The sequence below is a fragment of the Battus philenor genome, unplaced genomic scaffold, assembly GCF_028537555.1.
Source record: "Battus philenor isolate CCGP_79_NKW_IND1 unplaced genomic scaffold, ilBatPhil1.0.hap1 SCAF_15, whole genome shotgun sequence".
In the NCBI taxonomy this organism is placed as follows: Eukaryota; Metazoa; Arthropoda; class Insecta; order Lepidoptera; family Papilionidae; genus Battus; species Battus philenor.
In genome coordinates, this window is record NW_027181677.1 from 2080788 (window position 1) to 2106039 (window position 25252).

Consider the following 25252-nt stretch of genomic DNA (forward strand, 5'->3'; position numbering starts at 1 on the left):
CATTGTACGAAAATTTTCTCGGCTTAAATTCATTCTGACGTGCACAGACAATTTTCAATTTGCCGCCAAATCGTAAAACAAATGACAAATGAATGAAATGTATACTCAATATTATTGGTAAAGAGTTCTATTTTCAAAATTTAAACTTATTTTTTAATATAATGCTTTTAAGTTGCCAGTTCTAAAAACTTTCAGTTTGGCCCTCGTAGTACCGCATCCCTTCTGAGAATGTTTTATGAATGTCTAGTTATATTTAAGTCAAGTTATATTTTAGTTATATTTTTTCAAGTTATATTTAAGTCAAATTAAACTAATCACACGACATATTTTAGCGAAGTTAAGATATTTACTACTCGTACTGCATCCCCTCTGAGAATGTTTTATGGTTGTCAAGTTATTTTTAAGTTATACTTAAGTCAAGTTATATTTAAGTTATATTTGTCAAGTGATATTTAAGCCAAGTTAAACTAATCACTCGAAATATTTGAGCGAAGTTAGGATATTTATTACTTGTACTGAATCCCCACTGAGACTGTTTTATGGTTGTCAAGCTATATTTAATTTGCAGAATAATGATTGTAATTTTTTGTTTAGAAAATAGTCTTTTTCCATACGTACCCATTGGTAGTCCAGCGGTGGACTAAGACGTCCACGGCTGAAATAATGACGACAATGACAATGAAGCTCTGCCATAGGTTTCCGTGTACGCGGTACCGACCCGTAGTGCGGCCTTCCATGGTGCAAAAGCTGGTGCAAAAGCAAATGCGGGCCTCTATTTTTATAAATAAAACTTTTAACATAGCAGTGTAAAATGCATGTTTTATACTTCTTCTTTTCAACCAATAAATACACACTGTAAGGCAAAAGCCTGCCTCAAAAAGATCACCATGATGACTCGACACACGATCTTAACTGTGTCGTCGGTCCAATTGTGGGGGATCTACCTGCGCCATGTTCATGGACCAAAACTTTTATCAGTATACTATAAAATAATTATATCGGAACAGAAGTAAGGAGTTCTGTAGATGGTGGAAAGTGACCAGTACAGTTCAACATATTGGCAAGTGGCAGAGACAGTGGGCAGGTCAAATGGCACGCAGAAAAGATGACCTTGTTGGACGTCCACCCACAAAAAACACATAACTCCTAGAGGAATCGGTTTATAGAAGTTAATATTCTTACAATGGCCTCAAAATATATCTATGACAATATTTAGTACACTTACAATAATTATTATAAACTCAATAAAATGTGGAAACGTCCATTTTGTATTTATAAGGCACCGTGAAAAATTGCCTGAAATTTCTCTAATTCATTTGTAATAAACGGAATCAGTTATTTCAATAAAATGCTTCAAAATTTTATTGCACTACCATTACAAAATTCAAAACGTATATTAAAAATAATGTGATGAAAAAAGCATATTATGCAATAAACGAATATTTAAATGATAAGAATCTTGGCAGTGATGTCGCCTGATTATTTTGGTTTAATTTAGTATATGTCTGATTAAGTGTTTATGTATAGATCTGTGTTGAACTTTATTAAAAGATGTGTGTTAGTGCAGTTTCTTCCTGATTCTTCTCTATATTTATAACACCTTGCGAAGCTGGGTTAAATATAAAATAGAGTAAAGAAATAAATAGACAATAATTTAACGATCAATAAGAGTTCTATTAAAATTTCCTGTGTTGCATAAACGTATTTTATCTTTACCTCTGTCTCTATATATGTTATAATTCTATCTCTGTCTCTGTATTTATCTTTATCTTTAAGGTGGTCAGATGACCTCCTATCTCGACCTGAGAAGGTGAGATACAGATCGTTTCCAATCAGTCTAAATCGTAATCCATAAAGAACGCACATACACATGCGCAGTGCCTTAGAGACTGAACCAAGGCTAAAGATAGACATAGAGAGCATCGCCGTTATGATGGGCGACGACAACCTTCGCCCATCATTCCTATCTTTCGCTAGTGGGGTGGCGAGTGATACGGTTGAAAGAAATAAAACTGTATAGAACAAGGTACTTAATAAACTCAGCACAAAATAAATTGTTAACTACTAATAAGAAATAGAAAAAGAAATGTGTAATAAAGAATTAAGAAAGTAAAATAAAGATAAATTAAATGTAAAATAAAATTAAAGAATAAAAATAAATAAAATGTACCTAGCCTACCTTAGAGTAAGAAGATGATGGAAGAAAGGCGAGAAAAGAAAGAAGGTATAAAAGAGCAAAACGAAAGATATTGTGAAGGACAAAAGTAAAGAATGAAAGATATTGTGACGCGTGAAAGAGAGTGACAAATAAAGAAAAGAATGAAAAAAAAATTATTGAACAATAAAGTCCCTAATCCCAAAAAGTTAGGGGTACGAGAGACCCCCAATAGCGAGGCCATAAAAAAAATCTACAAAGAAAGAGAGTCTATGTCTAGACTAGACAGGAATATATTTTTAATATGTGATTTTTAATGGATAGAAGACTGCCTGTCTTCTATCATTAATATATAAATTTACAATTTTTGTAATTAACTATTTTGTAAATGTAGTCTTGTAGGTTGACAACGTATTTTTAAGGTATATATATATCTTTAACAATAATAATTGGTCGTGTATACTAGCCCACATAAGTTTGAATTTCAACTCCTTGTTCCCAAGGGAAGAGCGCTTCTCCCCCGACGTGAGCGATCGTCTAATCTGACTCCGTCACAGTGACGTATGCACTACGAACGGGAACAATTTTTCCATGACTTGAATCACGCAATATAATCGACACTTTCACTAAAATATTTCAAGTATTATAAATGTCATGGCTTCGTTTATGACAAGGATTTTTGATCGTGTTCAATGATTGAGACAGTTGATTACTTGTGTATATGTTATTATAAAAATTAGCGGAGTAAGAAAATCAGTCGTACCTCGAAGAAATGTTCGTCTGAGGTTGCAGTGAGCGGTATACATCGATCGTGCAACGACAGTATGTTAGATAAAGTTGCGATAAGTTTGAATGCGAACAGCGCAAGACAGGTAAACATGTCGATTTTGAAAGAGGACTACGTCTTGCAGAGGGCGTCTATCTGCTGATGTATTAGCCTTGTGGTAAAACATAGAACTTAAATCAATAATTGGTCCCTTACTATTCATTTTATTTATTAATGATATATCGTCTTGTTTTATCAATTGAAAATTTCTATTATATGCGGATGACCTTGAGTTATACTCCGAGGTCACCTGTTTGAATGACTTAAATTTAATACAGGATGATTTAGACAGACTGGATGCATACTGTAAAACTAATAAATTATTCCTAGCTTATAATAAATGTAAACACATAACTTATACCAGAAAGGTATTATAGTATTAGTTTATTAAGCATAGTATTAGGTTAATAGCCCCCGCTATTGGGAGCCTCTCGTACCCCCAATCTTGTGTGGGACAGGGACTATTCAACATTATTTAATTTTTTCACATATTTTTTTATTTTCATTATCGTCTTTCATACATCGTATGATCTTTCGTTCTTTTCATTCTTGCCACAATTCTTCTGTCTTTCCCTTTCGCTCTGTAACGCCTTTCATACATCCCTCGTTACTCTTACATTTTTATTATTTTATTTCTATATAGGATTATTACAATATCACTTGGTTTTACATTATTTTTTTTTGAATTTTGTTGTTTACATTTTTATTAGCTTTTATTTCTATCTATTACTATACTTATTATTTTTCTACAGAGTAGGAGGAACTCTTCTTTGGTTTTTTTTCTCTTATCAGGGAGGCTATTGATTCCTCCCTGATTTTCACACCAGACCGGCACCACCAGCCAGACCAGAAAGGTTAATGTAATACAAGCTGATTTTCACATAGGGGGTCACTATTTCACTTTTAATAACAACATACGGGATTTGGGGTTGTATCTGGACTCAAAAGTTACTCTCGCCAGACACATTGACGAAGTTATTAATAAATCTTACCGTATGCTGGGTTTTGTTACACGTATAACAAAATCCTTTAAGCGCAGACACATTCATCTTTCTTTATCAATCCCTAGTAAGATCTCACTTAGAGTATCTATCCCCCGTTTGGAATCCACTGTATGCAGTCTACGAAAATAAAATTGAAAGAGTAAAAAAAAATTCCTATGTATTCTTACCTTACCTTACCTTTATTCTATTACCGAATGCATTGCCCCCGGGATTCTTATGATTTTTTTTAAACAGATACCGAATGTTATCATTGAAGGATCGACGTTCTCTAATGGACACCATTACACTTAAAAATATTTGTGGTGGCCATGTTAACAGTTCGAAACTGTTGTCCGAGATAAACTTTCGAATACCTGCAGCAAGAATGCGATCTAGATCTCTCTTCTTTTTATTAACGGCTAAGACAAATATCGGTAAACGTGCACCCTTATACAGAATGTGTGACCTCCACAATTCATATATTAGTGGTCTTGATATATTCTCGTATCTTTTAAAAGACAATTTCGTTCGAAATTATTGAATACACACAATACAATTTAAACCTCATTGAAACATGACGGCTTGCTGTGACGTAATTATTGCGGTGTGATATGCAGAATGCGCTGGATCTTTGATCCCTGTTTGGTAATGTTTTTCTTTGTTTTGTCATTGTTTGACTTTAAATCAATAAATGTTCTTAGTGAGATAGTTATAAGGTAACAATTGTAACTAATTTTATATTTCGAAGTTTCTGAGTTTGTACTTTCTTACTGCCTTTTGATGCTGTTTATCTCCAATAAAGTAAATAAATAAATAAACTATTTTAAGAGAGTATATTAGCCAAAGTAAATGCTACACTGTACTGTGGTGTTTTGGATGATGCGCAGAGGATACTACTCCCCATGCCTTGGAAACCTGTTTGTAAGCTGTGACAATTCTACACAATTGATGCACAATGGACATTTATAAGACTGCTTGGTTTCCGTTGATGTTGATACTGTTAGCCTGGGAGCTTTTATAGCTTCATCGGAACTGAGTTCTCGTAGCGAAAGGGTCTATGAACTTAAAACTAAAACAAGCTGGACAGACGCATTCCAGTTGTACGATGACGTTCGCACGTAGTAAACCGCTCTACCCGAGTAGAGCTGTGTAGTGTTTATGTTGTGTATGCGGCTTAGGATGGCAGCGTGGACCACAGGCGAGCCAAGGATGGATCTGGATCTAGCCTCGGTTCGTCCACGTTGTTCGCGGTTAGGGAGCGTGCATTTATAAGACTGCATTCCGGCAATTATACCCGCGACATACGATGGAAAGTCAGTCCATTACCGATGGACTACAATAATAGGTAAATCCTGTCAAAAAATAATGTTTTATGCGGTTTAATGCGGTGTAACATAATTCTTGAAGATGCCCCGTAGAGGGGTGAAAACACGTGTTGAGTGATTTGGCGGCGGCGGTTGTGTGATTCGCATTGTTTGCCGCATACGCATTTATCAGCGGGCTGGCGTGCGGTGCATTTGTTGCACGACTACCACTGCATGTGCGGAAGTGGCTAAATATTGGTCCTTTTCTTACTTAGGATGGATTTCCGCAAGGTAACGCCTGATTCCATTAAATAATGTTTAATAATGATAAATAATAAATAGCTTAATGATAATATAACAAAAAAATTAAACTGCAAAATTCGGATTAGATATCCAAATAAATTATTGTTTACCGTCTATCCATGCAGATTTTGTACTGCGTGGAGTTATTGGCCTATCGCATTACAATAGAAAATATAACTTATTTTACGGTGATCACTTTATACAGGTTGATTGGAAATAGGTGCAAAATCTTTAAAGCTGTTTGCTTTGGAATGAGCTTTACCAATTTAAAGTTTTAACAAACCAAGGTTATTCACCGACGCATTAAATATGTTTTATCATGAGATTTATAATATTTGGCAACTGCTTACTTTAGTCCAATTAAGACCTGTGCCAAGTAACTTGTAACTTAATAACTTATCTGAAACTCTTTAACAAATAATGTAGGTAGCTTGATTTCATTTGTTTTAGTTAGTTTATTGCTACTTTTCAGTAATAGATGAAAAAGTAATTTTTAAAATTAAAATTATTTACTATTAAATTTAAAATTTTACCACTTTTATTTTATTTTGTTGCAAATAGAATTTAATTTTTGTTATCTACAACTTTGTGACTTTGATTCTTCAGAAACATCTCTTTCTTTTGATAGAAGAGAAATAATTAAAGTTTTAATTTAAAAAGTTGACAATTATTTTTTTTTCGTAAATATGCAAATTAGTTATAAAATTATAGCAGTGTACAAGATGATTGGATATAGGTGTATAAGTTTTAATCCTAATAGCCTGATTTACGAAAGTGATTTATTTTAATATTACTGTGTTTGCTTGGGGGTCTAGATGAAGGGAAAACTAATTTTTTTTTAAATTTCGTTGGAAAGAATATTATACAACAGTAAAATTCATACAGCCAACCATAAAAAAAACTAATAGTAATGTGAACATTCGGTTTAAAAGATTGGTATCAAAATTGAAACTCTAGATTATTAAGGGTGAAGATGTGAATATACGAGTATAGCTAATTCCTAAGGAAAAATCTTTAGCGCTTTTATACCTTTTTCTGATCAACATGTATAAAACGAGCATTCTGAAATAAGTTATATATTTTTTATGGAAATGCTATAGGCCAATTACTTCTGACAGTACATTCTACAGGTTTAATCCGTCTATCATATATTTCGACCATTTTTTATTTAACTATAGTCTCCTTTCGTTATTTATTATTTCTGAAACTATTGATTATTGTATAGCGTGTACCATACATTTTTTGACAGCAAATGATCTATAAATTGACCCTTATAAAGCTGTTACATTTATTATCAACCTGTAGAAAGTATAATAGAGGTAATATATTAAAATATATAATATTTATTTTGTAAATTTTTATTTCTTAAAACTAATAGTAGGGAGATATTGGTAGAGTTCTTCGAGTTTTACGACTGTAGGTTGCAATCTTCGTATCGTCTCAACCATTTCCTACCATTGACGGACCGGTTCAGAGGCGCGGTGCATCCGTACCCACCGTTACCGTTTACCATCATGTAGTCATAACAATCGGTGACTCCATCGCTATTGCAGTCCTGTGAACAACAATTAAATAATTTATTTAGAGTTCTTCAGCGTATACAGTGAAAAATGATAGCCTACAAGAGCTTATGAAACAGTAATTATATATGTAAAGATATAAATATATGTGAGGTGCACTTCCTGAGTGAGAGTCTTTACACAAGACTCTGTACCTAACTCACACCTCAAGTCAACAAGTTCTCATTAGCCAAGGCTCCGGTACAGTGACAGGTTGAAGGAAGCTCACCATACATGAACCTCGGAAGCTAAAGAACGGAGTTTTGTAACCCATTGGTAGGAGAGACACCACCAAACGATGACGTATGCTGGATGAAGGCCATGCTGAACTTTGGCCACTACCTCGGAAGCTTCTTTAGAGCTGGGCTTAGGCTGGGCTAGAGCTTTACTTAAACAAAATGATCGATTTTGTTTAAGTGCTCCTATATCGTAAAATTTTTTTCATTCGCGAAGAGAATTTTTCTGTGTTTTTCTTCCGCGTTTCGAAGTAACAGTTGTTTTGATCTTTCGACTTTCTTTTGTTTTAGTGACTGATTTAAGACATGTCCTGTGTTAATCTTTGCTAAGCTCCTAGACCTAAGTCTTGTTTGATGATCCGAGAAAATGTCCTCGGTGGGATTAAAATTTCTCTGGTATAATGTTTGATGGAATTTTTCTGATGAGGAATTCCGGATTTTCCGGATTAACGGCCTGGTTTGTTCAAATAGACCGCGGTCGGCCTGATCACTCACGGTATCAACAGACATGGTTTCAGTGTACCTTTGAATGGTACGATATACAAACATACGGCTAATCCCTAGCTTTTTCAATGTATCAAAAATGTCGTCTGACTCCTTACCTACTTAGTACGGTGCAATTACTGCAATCCTATTCTCTTTAATGTTTCATTCCATTTTAAAAAACAAATAATTAAAAAAAAAACTACAATGATAGCGAGAAAAAAGTCATTTTTTATCGTACAAGCTAAAGTTCTAAATTAAATTAATGTTTTTTTTTGTAAATATATGTTAACAGCTAGTAACAAAATTTATTGCAAGACTAGGTACTATTGCTCACCTTTCCAAATTTTTGTAAGTACCCTTCAATTATTCTCTTAGCGCAATGATAGCTCCTTGCGCAGTCTTCCCATGCTGTAAGGTAAAAAGTATTTAATTTTTTAAAGCGGCTTGCATCAAGCGTCTACGAACGACATTCATCATATCGTCTGTCTAAGGTCGACAGAGCGAATAATAATTTCAGCACAAGCACTGCAGGCAAGACCTAGGTCATCCTCATGGATTTAAAATAGGACCGGCTATAAGCTGCCTACATCCAACAACTTTTCACAATATTAACAAAGACTGTCTTCTTTGTCTACAGCGCGGTTGCACCAAGACTCCGCCATAGCAGCGCTTCTAAATCTTTGTAGATTCTGACGATAATAAATTTAACTTCTCATTTATCTCAAGAGCATAAGACTTCCTTTTTATATATCTGTCTTACAGACTGATGGCATCCTAATACCATAGATTGTTTTATATTAAATAATTATGAATTAAATTTTGTAAAACTGTTCATAGGTTCTGTTAAAACATTATTATTGTAGTTAAGCACTAATTTTTCAAGCAGTTGTAGCCCAGAAGTAAGGACGGAGACTTGAGATCGTAGATCTTTCGTAATTAATGGTATCAGGCGTTACCTCGCGGAAGTCCATCCTAAGCAAGATAAGGACCAATATTTAGCCACTTCCGCATGCACTCTGTGTTTGCCACTAATCGGTGTAACATAACTCCTGAAGATGCCCCGTGGAGGGGTGAAACACGTGTTGAGTTATTTGGCGGTGGCGGTTGTGTGATTCGCATTGTTTGCCGCATACGCATTTATCAGCGGGCTGGCGGGCGGTGTATTTTATTACATGACTACCACTGCATGTGCGGAAGTGGCTAAATATTGGTCCTTATCTTGCGTAGATCTTTCGATTCGCGTGAAACAATCTTATATTTAACACTTTGTGCATTCACTATATAGGATTGCCACTGCTCACTAGTTTTTAGAGGCTAGGCAACAGCGTTTTCTGCGTACCATAATATCACACTGTCATCGCCAACCCGCCTACCAAGACTGGCGATTATGGTATATCCTCCCATATATGAGAGGGAAGCCGAAGTCTTGTTGTGGGCGTCAATGGGCTGAGATAACAAACAATTCACACACACACAGATGTTGTACTATCAACTTAGACTAAGTCGAGACGTCCACTGTTGAACTGTCCTTCGCAATAAGACTGATTTTTTTTATGGCCCCCGCTATTGGGGGCCTCTCGTACCCCTATCTTTGGTGGGACAGGGACTTTATGGGCAATTTTATTTATTCACATAATTATTTTTTATTTTCATTCTCTACTTTCATACTTCACATAAACTTTCATTCTATTCTTTTATGCCACAATTCTGCTTTCTTTCCCTTTTGCTTTGTTTACCTTTCTTTCATCCTCAATAAGACTACATCCAGTATCTTCCGATGACTTTAACAATGTCGCCTGTCCATCTTATAGGTAGTTGTTTCACACTGTACAATAATAAATAAATAAATAAATAAGAATTTACAAACAGTGATTCCTGTCTGGATCGTCGTCTGGAAGGGTGACCCGTCCGGCATCGATCCAGTACACCCGGGATATGTTGAACGGTCCACAGTAGCCGGCGGTGCAGCCGTGAGATGTGTCACACTTGGTGGATACGTGGCATAAGCACCTGTAGCAGGTTTCCGACAGGTTCGAAATGAAGAGACCTGGAAGGTAAATTTTTACAAAATATAGTTTAGAGGTCCATAATTTAAGTCCCAATTGAATTTCTGAATAAACTTTATATTTTTTTTTGACATATGTCAGTCGGTAAACGCCCCTTGCAATGCCAAAAGCATCCCCCAAAGGATATCTAAGGAGGTATATACCATATTTGTCACGCTTGACGGGTTGGAGGTCGCACTGTGGTATTATTGTACACAGAGGACGCTGCTGTCCATCTTCAGGAAATTTGTTTGCGAGCATTGGCAATCTTGTATAATTAATACACAAATTTATTACATAAGATTGAACAATTCTCAGTCCTTACCGCTAAGTTACCATTTACTACAAATACCGTAGTTTAATTGCACTTAGTATAGAGAATATCTTGTCTACTTCTTAGGTGCATTATTCCATAGCTAGTATGAAAATAAGTTACTCTATGATGACGTCACTTTAAATTAAGTTAACTGAGGTACTACTCGCCTTAATCTGAGATGAGTTTACAGTAATTTCAGTTATGCTTTTTTATGAAGTTATTAAATGACCGTCACATAATAATCTTGTATAGAATTATAGTTTTCGACAGTGTCCAAATAACGTCTTCACCGTCAAGAGATTAAGTGAGTTTTTATCGTTAAAAAAATTGGGTTAACTTATTCATGTCAGTTACAATAAGTAAGTTTTCACACGCTTATTCATAAGTCGTGTTCACGTGTAACTTTTCGCCGGGGGTTCTAAACCTTTTCGATTCAGAGTCGCATTGAAAATATTAGAATAATTTTGTTTAATATTTTTTTTCGCATCAAAAGATATTACAATCACTTTTCTCTTCGTTCTTTGTTCAATTTATTTTTGATTTGATGTGGTCTGATCATTCTGCAATGTTGTACTTCGCCTTTAAAATAGGATATTGTGTAGTATCTCTTTATTATTCGTATTTATGTAATACCTAAAATATATTTACGTAGTATATGAGTGTATTTGTATGTACGTACTCCATAAACTGCCCTATCCTTCATGTCTTTCAACTCGAACGCGATTCATAGAACTTAATATTATTAACAAATTATTAAATAAACAACTGATTTGTGTTGACAGTTAAGTAATATATAAATATTAGTACTAAAAGTATATGAAGTCCCTATTAGCGCCTATTATTTTTATAGGATACCTTTAAATTGCGACCCGCAGTTTAAGAACTTCTGTTTTATATACACAAGGATACGTGTTAAGTCGATCGATACAGCGGTTCTGCGTGTTCGGAAATTCGAAAAGTTGTACGCAAACTTCAACTGATCTTATAACTTGTTTGAAATTTCAACGGGCTAGGTTATTTTGTGAGCTTATATACATATATGTTATTCACGCGGCGATGCTTGTGCCCGCAGAATTAAGCTGTTTTTATACCAGAGTATTACGTATGTTGTATACAGGATGATTGGTTATAGGTGTAATATCTTTAAAGAGGTGAATGTTTAGCTTATTTGTCAGTAACAAGTTTTACAGATTTTAAACCTATTTTTTAATTATTATAAATTTATCTATCTTCATAACAATAACTTCTGACAATGCTGTCTGATAATATAGATAATAAACAATGATTAATTTTAATATGTAATAAATGGTACGAAATTGATTTTTTGTACTATGTTATAATTTCGTTATTTATTATATCTGAAACCATTGATTTTTTGGATAGGGTTTACCATGAAACAATTGATTTCGAATGAGCTATACATTCTCCCTTTTATATATTTTAAATGTATTTTTAATCATCCTGTGTAGATTATTTATAGCGTATACAATAGATACATTTTGATATATAGTATACAGTTCAAGGTGAGAAATATGTTAATTATTAAAAAATAGATATGAAGTCGTGATTATTAACAAAGCTGCTATTACTTGTTTTCTTTGATAACGAGTTTTTATTTCAATCTTATGTTCGTTGATTGCATTGACGTGAGTTTGTATTAATGCGTTCAGAGTGCATACATAATATAATTTGCAAGTTTGGTGTTTATTTAATGTGTTGTAACAATAATTATATAGACATTCATGATTGTGTTACAGATAAAAAATAAACTGGTTATTTAAAAATGAGCGAAATAAGTTTTTATATGAAAATAAATGAAAGCTTGTTATATTTTTAATTTAATATTCTTTATTGTACATAGCTAGAAAATATAAACATAGCTACATTATAGCAAAGAAAAAAGTACAATGCGGCGGTCAATTTATTTCAGACAACCATAGTATGAAAACAGATAGTTAATGTGTACATACAGACTAAGCATAACATCAAACTAAGTTAGATCGCACTTGCATCGGAAAGAAAAAAGAAATAGAGGGAGTAAAAAAAATGAATAAAATGATAAATAATTATTGGTCAAATAGATAGTAGCTTAGTACGTCTTATATTCATAGTTAACGCATTCTATAATCGAACAGCCTGTGTGGTTAAGTTAGGAGATTAGCTTTAAGTTATCTACCATATTTGACCACTTAAAACTGTAAATGTCCTCAAACTGACATCATTTGAATGACTATTATACATAGTGGTAGCTTAGCGGTAGAGCACTGAGACTAGCGATTGTAGATCGCAGGTTCGGTTTCCCGGATACAATCTTATATAATTAATACTTTGTGCATTAATAATCGACAACAATACTTGCCCATGTAACGGCTGCACAGTATATACTTTTCACCACTTACTCAGACACTGTTCCAGATTCGAATCCAAAAGACGTAACCATGTGACTCTATGCGAAAACCGTAATATGCCTCCGTTCAACTTACCGGACCTTCTCAAGAAAAAATCAACAGCAGAATCTTTTGATGAGTTTGCCCGGCACATTGTCCTAAACCTCAAGGCATTTAACTGTCTGTAGCGCTTGAGCAGCGACTTGAAATAAAGTAATGTACCGACTAATATATAATTGAGTAAAACTTCCAAATTGTATTGTTAATATGTATAAATTTTAGCTGTATTCACAAGAGAAAATTGTACAAGAAAAATTGTAAACATAAAAGGCTGTCATGCCTCGCAGCTGGGAGAAGAAAGATCCGTATCAAATTAGCGGCAACCCTCTCCCAACTGTCTGCGTTTAGTAAAAGCGAAAAAAAAATTGAAGAAAAAACCACTAGCGTTACAAATTAGAATTAATAAAGAAAAAGTATCCAGAAAGATAGATAGCAGTGTCCTCTGCATACCATAATACAACACTATGATCACTTACCAGCATGCCAAGCGTGTCGATTATATCTCCCCCATAAATGTCTTTGGGGGAGGCATATAGGCATATGTAGAGTGTGTGTAGAGGAGGTTTATAAGTTGAAACGCCAACGAACGTACTATTATAAAAAAGATTTTTTTCATACCTGCAGATTCATTTGACCAGAACACGACACATGCTAATATTAAAACGTGTAAGACTTTAATTATTTTCTTCATTTTTGTTTCTTTTCGAACCTGGAACAATTGTATAAAGTAAGTAAGTCAGTAAGTAAAAGGCTTTCGAAACATACAGAATGATTGGTTATATGTACAAAGATAATTAGTTAATATTTTGAATCACGTGTATAAAGTAATCACACTAAAATATGTAATATTAAAAAAATATTTTTTACATTCCGTCACGTTAAAAACTTCATATATAAAGTCTGAAGGAACAGACAGTAAATAGCAATTAATTTTAACATATAGTATTCGAATTTTTAAAACGCTTTTTCTTACTATTCTTACTCGTAATAACGTTATTTATTATTTTTTTATTTAATAGAATGAGGCGTTACCTTGCGGAAGTCCATCCTTAATATGAAAAAGACCAATATTTAGCCACTTCCGCAAATGCAGTGGTAATCCTATGTTATTAATATATAAAGTGTGAATGATATAAAATTGTATCCCAAGAAACGATCCTGGGACCTACGATGTCAAACCTGTTTTTACCGCGGGAGTACCATTGCTTAATATGCACTATTTATTTACAGTTATTTAGAAAGGCAGACGTGTATATGCGTGACGAACCGCGTATCAGTTTGCGGTAACATATGAGAATTCTATGCGGCATTGGGCAAACGTTATTCTAATAGTCAATATTAATTACAGAATAACATCCAATCGTAAGAAAAGGACCAATATATGGCTACCTCCGCCAATGCAGCAGTAGTCGTGCAACAAAGTGCACCGCCCGCCAGCCCGCTGATAAATGCGTATGCTCCAAACAATGCGAATTACACAACTGCCACTGTCAAATCATTCAACACGTGTTTCACCCCTCCACGGGGCATCTTCAGGGATTATGTTACACCGATTAGTGCCAAACACAGAGTTGTCTCTGAAGTGGCTAAATATTGGTCTTTTTCATACTTATTATTTTTTGATAATAACAAAATTTATACATTCACTTATTACAAGCTTCTATTTTTATAATCAATCATCATGTATACATGTTCCTTATACTAGACGCTACTTTCCGGTCTTCCTAATATATATATATATACACACGTTTTTATTGCTATACGTTCCAGTGCTTAAAAATATTCCGGTGTTGAGAAAATCACCGCCATATCTTCAGATATTCGATATAATTAATTACTCATTGTTGTACTATTGTTATGTATTTAACTATTTCTATTAATGTTTTAAAACTATGAAATTGTTCATGGATTTTTTTTTCAGATTATGTTTCGAAATGTTAGGTGCAGATGTACCGGATAAAATTAAATATCGACACTGTTTTTTTAATTTTTCACTTTTATAATTTAAATATAAAAAGAATGAAATGGTTTGTAAATAAAACATTTATTTAAGCCAACAAACGACCCGTGCTCGGGTGTAGGTTAAAAATGCATTCGTTTTTTAAAGATCGTATTAAAAGAATGTTGTTGTTATATTAAACCTGTTGTACTAAATGTAGTCAGTTCGATTTTTTTTTAATCCGTTTATATTATTATCGCCTTGATATTTAAGGTTTTATTTACACAAATATACACAACTACGCGATGCTATAATTGTACTAAATAACATTATAGCTACAATCGCTTTGTTCGTAAGTTTGTATATATGCTTCTGTATATATGTATATGTTTTAAAATGGTACAAAATGAAATATAGCTTTTTTTTCTTGTTATAGTTTTGTTTGTGTAATTTCGCGTGTTATTACATTGTGAAATTATTATTTATCTTTTACTTGAATAAACAAATAAATTCTTGTACAATCCCAAAAACTACATTTTTTTTATTTAACCGTCGAGTACAAGGTCTTTTTTGAGTTAAAAAATAAAAATGTAAAATACCGCAGACAAGCTTTTATGATATTTTGTATTTTTAGTACGTTTCAAATGTAACGTTTTCACATATTCCCGGCATATGATTTGACACGTCGAAAATATTAATACTTTATCTATATGTTAGAGAGATAAATGAGGCAGTGCGTAGATGAAAATTTTATGTATATCTATATTAATATTTATATACCAAACTATTTCGAAAAAATTGGAAAATGTATTACAAAAGGTTTGTCGCAAAATAAAAGCAGTTATTCTAGTATATCCCATATTTGTTAATTAACCGAAAGATAGGCGAAATATGTAAAAGTCAATGTGCCTTTAATACAGAATAAAAGTAAGAAAAATAAATGTAAAAAATAGTTTTTATTACTCTTTACTGCCTACTTTTCAAGAAACAAGAGAACGTCGTTGATATTAGAGAAGAATCTAAATTCTATAAGCCGCTCCTTGATAACATGCAAGTAAATAAAAAGGAAACCGTGTTGCTGCACACAAAATTGGACAACGGTTTGACCAACTCTGCTTATTTTAAAGCATGAGAAAAATTCTTACGATAAAAAATACAGAGAAAGCAGTCGAAAGGCTTTTATTTTCTTATACTAACCACAGACTAAATACTCGTCCCAAGCCTTCGAATATTAAGTTACAATAGACTTCATAAATAAATAAAAATTAAAAATAAAAGCTCATTAATAATGGCGACGGCCGGTTCAGAAGGTTGGCAGAAGTATCCAACAAGGCATTAAGTATCCAAAAATTAATAAAATTTTTGATGTCCGAAAATTTCAATGGCATCGTATATATTTAAGCTATGTATTTTTGAAATGAATATGTTGATAAAAAGACGTAATATAAATAGAATCATTATATCATGTGTATGGTACAAGAATTATAATTTAAAATTACGTATTTTTGTGTATTTGTAATATTTTATTTAATGATGATTACATTCATAAATGATTCCTCTGACTTTTTAACATAAAGACAACAGTCTTTGGTTTGTGATATATATATATATATATATATATATATATATATATATATATATACAGTTGTGAATATATAGTTCATTTGTCAGTAAAAATCTTCAAAGCTCTTGCACCTATTTCCAATCACTATATGTGATCCCTCTGAAATATATATTTCTTCTATTGGAACCTTACAGGCCAGTTACTTCTGGCAATACAAGTCTGCATTGGCAAATAGTAAACAATAATTCTTTTTTATATATAGTGATATGAATTTTTAAAACTATTCTTTTCTACTAATTCACCAATATTTTATCGATTATTTTTAAAATGTTTATTTTTTGATATGATATACCATATCAAGGGCGAATATATTCAACAATCCATAAGGCTTTACGTGTTAAACCTATCGTCCTGTATATAGATTACGTACGTAAAATCGAAAGCTATCGTTAAATTTCTATTTAAGAATTCCGCGCGTGAAATATAGAACTAATTAATATAAAACATTCAAAGTAGATAATAATCTTATAAAAAAATGAAAAAAATCCCCGGCTTTATTTTGGTGGTAAAACGTCGGTAAAAAGTCGGTAAAATGACTAAAACTTGTGATCCTAGGTCCAAGGTTCGATTCACGAGATACAATCTTATATCTTTAACAATGAGTGTATTAATTATATAGGAATGCTACTGCTTCCAAACAAGATTCCTGAGGATGGGCAGCAGCGTCAACTGCGTACCATAATACCATACTGCGATTGTCAACCCGTTTGCCAACCGTGGTGATTATGGTATATCTCCCCACAGATATCTTTGAGGGAGGACTAGACCTTGAAGTGGGAGTCTATAGGCTGATACTAACTTCGAGAGATATCCTAAAATTTCTATCGAAGTAGTAAAGTAATGTCGCCGTATCTTGAGGAATATGATAGTTATTAAGGTATGATACCTTTTGTTTTGTCCCATGGTTCAACCCATGCTCGATATTATAGCAGCCAAATAAATACACACATGCAAAGTCTGGCACAGATGAAGTAACATAACACTTCGGAGAGGCGCGAAGGAGGTACTTCGAAGAGGCCGTACATAACCTGAACCAACTGGTGGCTCAAGCGACCAACTGCAGAAACTCTACCATAAAAGAGAGTTGGAAAGCCCGCATTATCGAACCAAGATGCACTGATTACCGAAACGGAGCAAAAATCGAAAAGATGCCTCCCAAAAAAGCCAGGAAAGTCACCTTAACAAGTCACTTACATATGAGTCGATACGTCTAAGCGAGAAGGTCAACTTAAAAGAAGACACCAAGAACACCTCCGGAACAAGAAACAAAAGAGAGAGGCGAGCGTCTGCGGGAACCACGGCGAACACACCGACGCGCTATAGGAGGCGTATTTAGTTTTAACTAACTATAGATTAGGGAAAAAGTTTTTTAGCTCTGAGTTAGATGAAATTGTAACAGCCTTGTTAGGTTAACAATATGCTCAAAAGTTCTGAATAAAGTCTAAAATACGCGACAAACTTATCAAAGAGTATCACAATTTTCAGTAGTCAGGTACACGAAGCAAGATGAATATTTGTGTTTTCATTTTTATTAAAATTAGCTTATTCAAGAACATATATGGAACTGTTATTGAGCATATAGCCGAAGAATAAATAAATATTTCTTCTGAAATAAACCTCGAGAAGTTTCTAGATGGAGATTGTTATAAGGCTTCAAAGGGGTAAATGTATGGCTCATTTGCTGTTACTTAATGCATGGTTTACCTAGTGGATAGTCTCCCCCCCACTTGACGGATTGAAGACATAGTTAATGTTGCGAGAAATCGCTGGACGCGGCAGCGCAGGCGCAGCGCTGTCATCGTGGCGATCTGGGAAGGCCTATATCTTACAGTGATCGTTCATCAGCTGTAAAGATGGGACATCCCATCCAAATATCAGTGATTTCAGAAATATTGTAATAAATAACGCTATATATATATATATATATATATATATAGTACGAAGAGGTAATGTAAAATAAAGCGTAGTAAGAGAGGTGATGCGTGTAGGGACTTTGAATGAACGGAAGAGAATAAAAGAAAATGTGATGAATGAAAGGTGATGCAGCAATATAAATTTTGAAGGACGAGAGATGAGAACGAAATGAAATAACAACAATGAAAAACTATTGCTAAATGAAGTCCCTAGAAAAATAATTTATATATATATATCATATTAAAATATATGTAGCAATGTTTTGGAAATAATAATGTAACATCCTGTATATTTAATTCTCTTTGCTTAGTATTAAGATAAAAAATTACTTACAAAATTCCTTTTATATTCACTTAGTATTGTCACAGATGGAATTCACATAGGCACTTGATGCACAATAGTTGCAGTATCAAACTTTAATTTTGATTGTTCAATTTATTTATTTCACTCACACGTGTGAACTTCGATCTACCGTGGCGACGAATGGGTCGAGATTGTATGTGTATGCATAAATCAGGTTTTATGTTGAACATTTTATATAAGTAGATCTATATAAATAAACATTAAGCTAATTATCGTATTGTTGGAAGGAAGTGTAGTGTATTAAAACTGTTGTTAAAAAAACTATTATAATGTATATTTGATACACATGCGTTTTAATTAATAAATGATTGTAGTTTATGCAATTAGTTGTTTATATTTAGAAGTTTCTAGAGTGAAGATCACGTATCTCCTTCGCATTACACATCCGCCTATAAGGTAGACAAATGAACTTGTTGAAGTAGAGGAGGCAGGACTTTGGTCGCTTCATACCAGAGTCCTATTGGTAACGTATACGAGAGGCCTGTTTCCAGTATTTGGAAGTTCTATAATTGAAAAGATGATAGTGATGATTTTAGAAATAGAAAAGAATGGAATAGATCGGAACGATAAAAAGATGTTTAATTCACAACAAATGAATATCATTATCATAATTTCAAATTTATGTAGGACATAGGGCTACTCCATAGATTTACAATAGGACCAAATGGAACGGACTGCATTTACGCTCTTCAAACAATCTTTATAAAATATAAGCTGCGCAAATATGGAACCAAACTATGTTTCAATATTTACAAATAGTAGCAAATGAAATAAAAGACATAACTCAATAAAAAACTATAGTGCAACGTTTAAACTTAAAGTTGTTTCAAAATATAAATTTAGTTATTAATTAAAAATTAAGTAAATATATAAAAGTCATTCGCTCAAAATGTATGAACATTTATTTCATACAATCGTTATAATGTTTAATGATTTTCTCGAATAAAACGTTTCGGAACTGTAGATGAAGTTGTAATTACAAAATCTAAAGTGATTGAGTTTAGCAAATAATAATGTTATATTACAAATGTAATTAAGCGTTAATTGAAAATGACGATAAGGTTTATTAAATCAATAAAAACTAATTAGTTGATATCGAAGGCGTACCAATGGGTACTAATTTTCAGAGCTTGTCAAATAATTTAAATATATATTAAACATGTATATATATATATATATATATATATATATATATATATACAAAATAAATTATATAATATATAAAGGTATACAAAAGATGGCCTAATGCTTTTGTAAACATTACATCTAATATATAAAATTCTCGTGTCACGGTGTTCGAACTTGAACTCCTCTGAAACGGCTTGACTGATTTTTACCAAATTTAATATGCATATTCAGTAGGTCTGAGAATCGGCTACTATCTATTTTCTATACCCCTAAGTGATAAAGGTTGTTCACACTTAAATTTTTTTTTTATTTTATTAACAAAATTTTTTGTTTTTATTTTTTATGATACAGCATACAAGAATACATACAACCATAAATTTTCACCCCTATACGATCAACCCTTATTTTTTATTTGTAAATTAAAATATCAATTTTTTTTTGCAAAACAACGTTTGCGGGATCAGCTAGTATTGCTATAATATTGTATGTGTATTATAAACATTATTTTGTTAATCTTTCTACACATCTGCACTGGACTGAAGCTTTCTTCAGTTGGTTTCAAACCCCATTGCAGTACTTCTGAATCTATAGGTGGGAGTTCATACACTTAAAGCAATATCTTTGTTTCCATGTGAAAGAAATCCATTGTTTTTCTAACAACCTATCGACTTTGGTGGTGGGTGCTCGACTATCAAAAGGATTCAATATCCTTTCTGTTAAATTATTTTAAATTTAATTTTGTATTATGGATCATGGGTCAGTAATAAAGCATTATTGTTATGAATACCATGTGTTCTTTTTATTTTATAGATGCCCACCGCAAGGTATACGCCTCTCCAAAGATATGTATGGGAGATTTACCATAATCGCCACGTTTGGCGATGGCAGTGTTATTATGGTACGCAAACGCTGCTATCAATCCTCTGGAAGACCTGTATAATTTATGTATAAAGTGTTAATTATATAATTGTATCCTATTAATTAAATTCCGCGACTTACAATCGCAAGTTTCAGTTCATTGATACTTTTAAAAAAATATAAAAATTTATATCGAATCTTTTGAAAAAGACGAAAAACTTATGCATACCTTTAACTAATGTTAAAGATTATTATTGTAAAGATGTAAGTTAAATAAGATATATTTACAGCACGGGGCACGAGACTCGAAAACCGTTACCAAGTTTAGTTGTTAACAGTTCCCAAAGAACCCATAAACTATTTCAATAACGACCTTAAAGTCGCGAGCCAACGCGATAAATCTAAATTCCTTGGTCAACCCCGAGATCTTTATGGGGTGGAATTGCGTTTATTAAGGGATTATCGTTATATCAGACCATGTAATGAGACCCGGGAACATCGAAGCTTCAAAGGCAAAAGCTTTCTGTTAGATTTATAGCCTCCATTAAAATATTCACTGGAACTTTTTAAATTTATTGTAACATTAAACTGTTGATCTATTGGTTAGGGGTCGTGAATTTAGTAGAAATAAGTGGAAAAATTTATATAGTTGCAGAATATTATATTCTACTTCTTCTTCTTTTTAGCAGATCAACTCTCACTGCAAGAAGTACGCGTCTCCCAAATATCACCACGCTGACCGGTCCTGCGCTGCCCGTTTACAGCAGTCCAGTAGTAGTGGGGACCTACCCACGCTGCGTCTACCAGTTCGAAGATGCCACTTGAGAACTGTTGATTGTCAAGTTGTAAGCTAAAGTAAGAAAAGGACCGATATATAGCTACTTTCGCCAAAGCAGCAGTAGTCGTGCAATAAAGTGCATCGCCCGCCAGCCTGCTGATAAATGCGCATGCGGCAAACAATGTGAATTACACAACTGCCACCGTCAAATCACTCAACACGTGTTTCACCCCTCCACGGGGCATATCAGGAGTAATGTTACACCGAGTAGTGCTAAACACAGAGTGACTCTGTGCTGCATGGCGGAAGTATATTGGTCCTTTTCTTACTTAGGATGGACTTCCGCAAAATAACGCCTGAATCCATTAGATATGAAGGTTTAGTAGGCAGGCCTCATAGCAACATATGGCCTCTGGGACCTTGAGGTTCTTGAGTGGAGACAACAGATAGCCTAGCGCAATAAATAATATAACATTTTTTTTAAATTATTGATGACGGTGATTATAGATGTAAAATTTTTAAATAGGCGATTTTATTGTTTATTTGAAGTTAATTAAAGTATGTAAACTATAAATAAATCTATGGTTGCAGAAAAAAGAAATAATGTAGTGATGTTACACTAAGAAATATCGTTAAACTGCTTTTAAAGTTTTCACACCCATAACCAAACTCTGAGCGTTGGTTAATTTCGGCGATGAAATTTAATTTCATTTTGGCAGATGATCCTATAGACTTGTTCCATTTTTAAAATTTTCAAAAGATACTTTCATATGTTGTGAAATGTTTACATCATCTATATTCAGCTTTCTAATTTACTTTGATTTAATTGGTCAAGGGGTGTGGTTTGCGCAACAACGTTGTGACACTTCTTTCTTGACTTCAATCCACTGTATTTTCTACGGCTGATAAGTAGATTAACCCTCTCAAGTTAAGTACTTATAGCTTAATGCTAGAAGATTGTAACTTGCGATCGTAAGGTCCTATTATGTACACTCTTATATAACTCACATTTTGTACATTAATTTCGTTGGATTAGGCAGCAGGGCGTTTAGCGTACCATAATACTACACTGTGATCGCCTACCCGCCTGCCAAGCGTGGCGATTCTATAGATACCCCCATAGATATCTCTGGGGGAGATCTATGCCGTGCAATCCGTGTCTATGCTCTGAGGCGACGACTTGCGTTGGAGATGTATAATATTTTTAAAATAGGTCCATAAATAGACATTTAAGTAAAAAAAGCCTTCAATTCAAAGGCATAAATAGACATTTAAGTAAAAAAAGCCTTCAATTCGTGTTAAACTAAACATGTTTGACCTTTAATTTTGGCATTAAACGTGCTATAATTTGACCTTGACTTGCTATAAATAACAAAAATGCAGCAAAAACTATTCGGGTACGATTCAGGTTAGTAAAAAAACATTTGAGGCGTTGTACAGATTACGATAAAGCGATGCGATAAGTATAAATTAAGGAGAATTGTTCAAAGTTAGGTAAAGCGTGGATGTTATATGTTTAACGGATATTTAGATCCTGGATATAACGGTGGAAGGTCATCAAAGACATCACGCGTCAGCTCCAAGTCTTCGTTAACAACTGTCTTCGGCGTATTCTCGGTATATACTGGCCTGAGAAAGTCTCCAACGTTGATGTTTGGAAAAGCAGCGGTGATGCCGATCGACCTGCAGATCAAACACCGCAAGTGGAACTGGATAGGACGCACGCTCCAAAGGTGCCCTGATTACATACAGAGGCAAGCCTTAGAATGGAACCCTCAAGGAAAGCGAAGGCGTGACGATTGATGTGATGACGAGTGATGAAGTGAAGGCAGTTCGAGGCTCAAGACCGCTCGGTATGGCGATGTACTGTGAACGTCTTGTGTACATAGGAATAAATGAATGATATAACAATTTCCTTTTATCTTTTGCAATATTTAAGCCCATAAAGGATATAACTTAAAATTTATTCTACAGGGTGTTTGATTATAGGTGTAAAATCTTTAAAGTGGTTTATATGTAATATATCGACGTTCTTTATTGGACGCCACTACACTTAAAAATATTTGTGGTAGCAATGTTAACTGTTCAGAACTATTGTCCGAGGTAAACTTTCGAATTCCTGCAGCAAGAACGCGCTCTTGATCTCTCTATTTTTATAAACGGCCAAGACAAATATCGGTAAACGTGCACCCTTATACAGGATGTGTGACCTCCATAATTCATATATTAGTGATATTGATATATTCCCTTGCTCTCTCGTATCTTTTTAAAGACAATACAATTTAAACCTCATTGGAACGTGACGGCTTGCTTTGACTCGTAATTATTGCGGTGTGATCTGCAGAATGCGCTGGATCGGTTTTCTGTTCTGATTCTGTGTCTCTGATTCTGTTCCCTGTTTAGTAATGTTTTTCTTTGTTTTGTCATTGTTTGACTTTAAATCATTAAATGTTCTTAGTGAGATAGTTATAAGGTAACAATTGTAACTAATTTTATATTTCTAAGTTTCTAAGTTACTTTCTTACAGCCTTTGGTTACTGTTTATCTCCAATAAAGTAAATAAATTAATAATCTAGCGTATTTACTCTCAATTAAAGTATACATAAATCAATATTTTAGAAATAATTCATAACGCTATAATAATTTAGTAATAAAAAACATTTTAAGCATTCTAATACTACAGACAAAAATAAATATTGTTTACCATCTGTCCTTGCAGATTTTTTTGCCAGAAGCTATTAACCTCTCGTATTACAATAGAGAAAATAAATTAATGGAGTACATTTTAGAGCGATCTCTTTATACAGAATGTTTGAAAATAGTTGAAAGAGCTTTATATCTTTTTGTTGACATATGTACTGTGTATATACCCCTATATATCTTATCTAATTATTCCTATCGAAAATCGAATTGCGACATATATTACGTATGACTAATCTAATGTGTAACATAGTATATTTTTTATATATTTCGTCTATGTGGTACAGGCTTTTGCTTCTATCGCAAGTATATTTAATATTAAGTTATTATTGAATAGGATGAGGAAAGTCGATACTGTATGTTGATAAGGCATCTAGTATGTTATAAAACTATGTACTATATGTATATTACTATGTAATTAGTTATATATTATGGATACGTTTGAGCTGTAGAAATATTATATTAAAATATAATAATTATGTAGGAGTGTATGAACCCATAGCTCACTGTTAGGCATATGTTTCCTTCAAATATCGTCACAATGTTGAATGTTCTGCTGCTCGCATCCAACTATCTCCCGTCATCCTTACTATGTCGTGGGTCCATTTAGTAGAGCCGGTAATGAGCAAAGTGCCCCGCCTATTCCCATTTCAGATGAGAAATTCTTCGAATTACGACAGTGAATTTAGTTCTTCTACGGATCTCTTTATTTCTCATTCGATGTCAATTGATCACTGAGCCTTCTTATCGTAAAGGGCCACGTCTTGGTGTATATCATCATCATGTCAGAGATCTTCGTCTTTAAAAAAAATTAGTACACTATAAACTTTTTTATTTTACTTTAATTTTTTTACGGAACGAATATATCAGAGGTTCGTTTAAGGTAGCTCCGATCCCCAGCCAATTACAGGAAAATAGATTGCGATGGTATGGCCACATTCAACGAAAACCAGACGACCACGTGGTAAAAACTGCCTTAAGCCTCCCAGAATTCCCAAGAGGGAGAAGGCGTCCAAAAGCTACGTGGTGGTCTAATATCAGAAAGGAACTGGAAACCCTTCAACTTGATGCAGAGACAACCCAGGATAGAGTGGCCTGGCGCAAATTGATAAGGCGACCCGACCCCAAATAAAGGGAAAAAGGAAGAAGAAGAAGACTTTAGTTTTTTTTTTAACTTGAAGTCTTTGATTTTTTCTAAATAAAAAAAAACTATGTAAATAAAGTATCTGTCCATCCATGATAAGGTTTGAATGAAAGGAGAAAACAATACCGTTTCCTCCAAGGTATA

The 25252-nt window shown here is 33.6% G+C and overlaps 1 protein-coding gene across 1 annotated transcript; it reads right to left on the bottom strand.

Moving 5' to 3' along the window:
- Positions 1–6927: 6927 nt before the first annotated feature.
- LOC137918873 (lysozyme-like) lies at positions 6928–13360 on the bottom strand. Its single transcript, XM_068761800.1, has 4 exons — positions 13279–13360; positions 9720–9899; positions 8187–8260; positions 6928–7126 (listed from the first exon to the last, which is right to left on the bottom strand). The coding sequence occupies exons 1-4, from the start codon at positions 13349–13351 to the stop codon at positions 6980–6982; spliced, it is 474 nt and encodes a 157-aa protein (XP_068617901.1). The 5' UTR covers positions 13352–13360; the 3' UTR covers positions 6928–6979.
- Between the last annotated feature and the right edge of the window lie 11892 nt (positions 13361–25252).

Bases quoted from the DNA above. Each gene is read 5' to 3' on its own strand.
- LOC137918873 (XM_068761800.1), bottom strand. From the start codon at position 13,351: ATGAAGAAAATAATTAAAGTCTTACACGTTTTAATATTAGCATGTGTC. The intron at 9,900-13,278 runs GTATGAAAAAAA...TTTACCTTCCAG, and splicing joins CTGGTCAAATGAATCTGCAG to GTCTCTTCATTTCGAACCTG. The intron at 8,261-9,719 runs GTTTGTAAATTC...TTTACCTTACAG, and splicing joins CGATCCAGACAGGAATCACT to CATGGGAAGACTGCGCAAGG.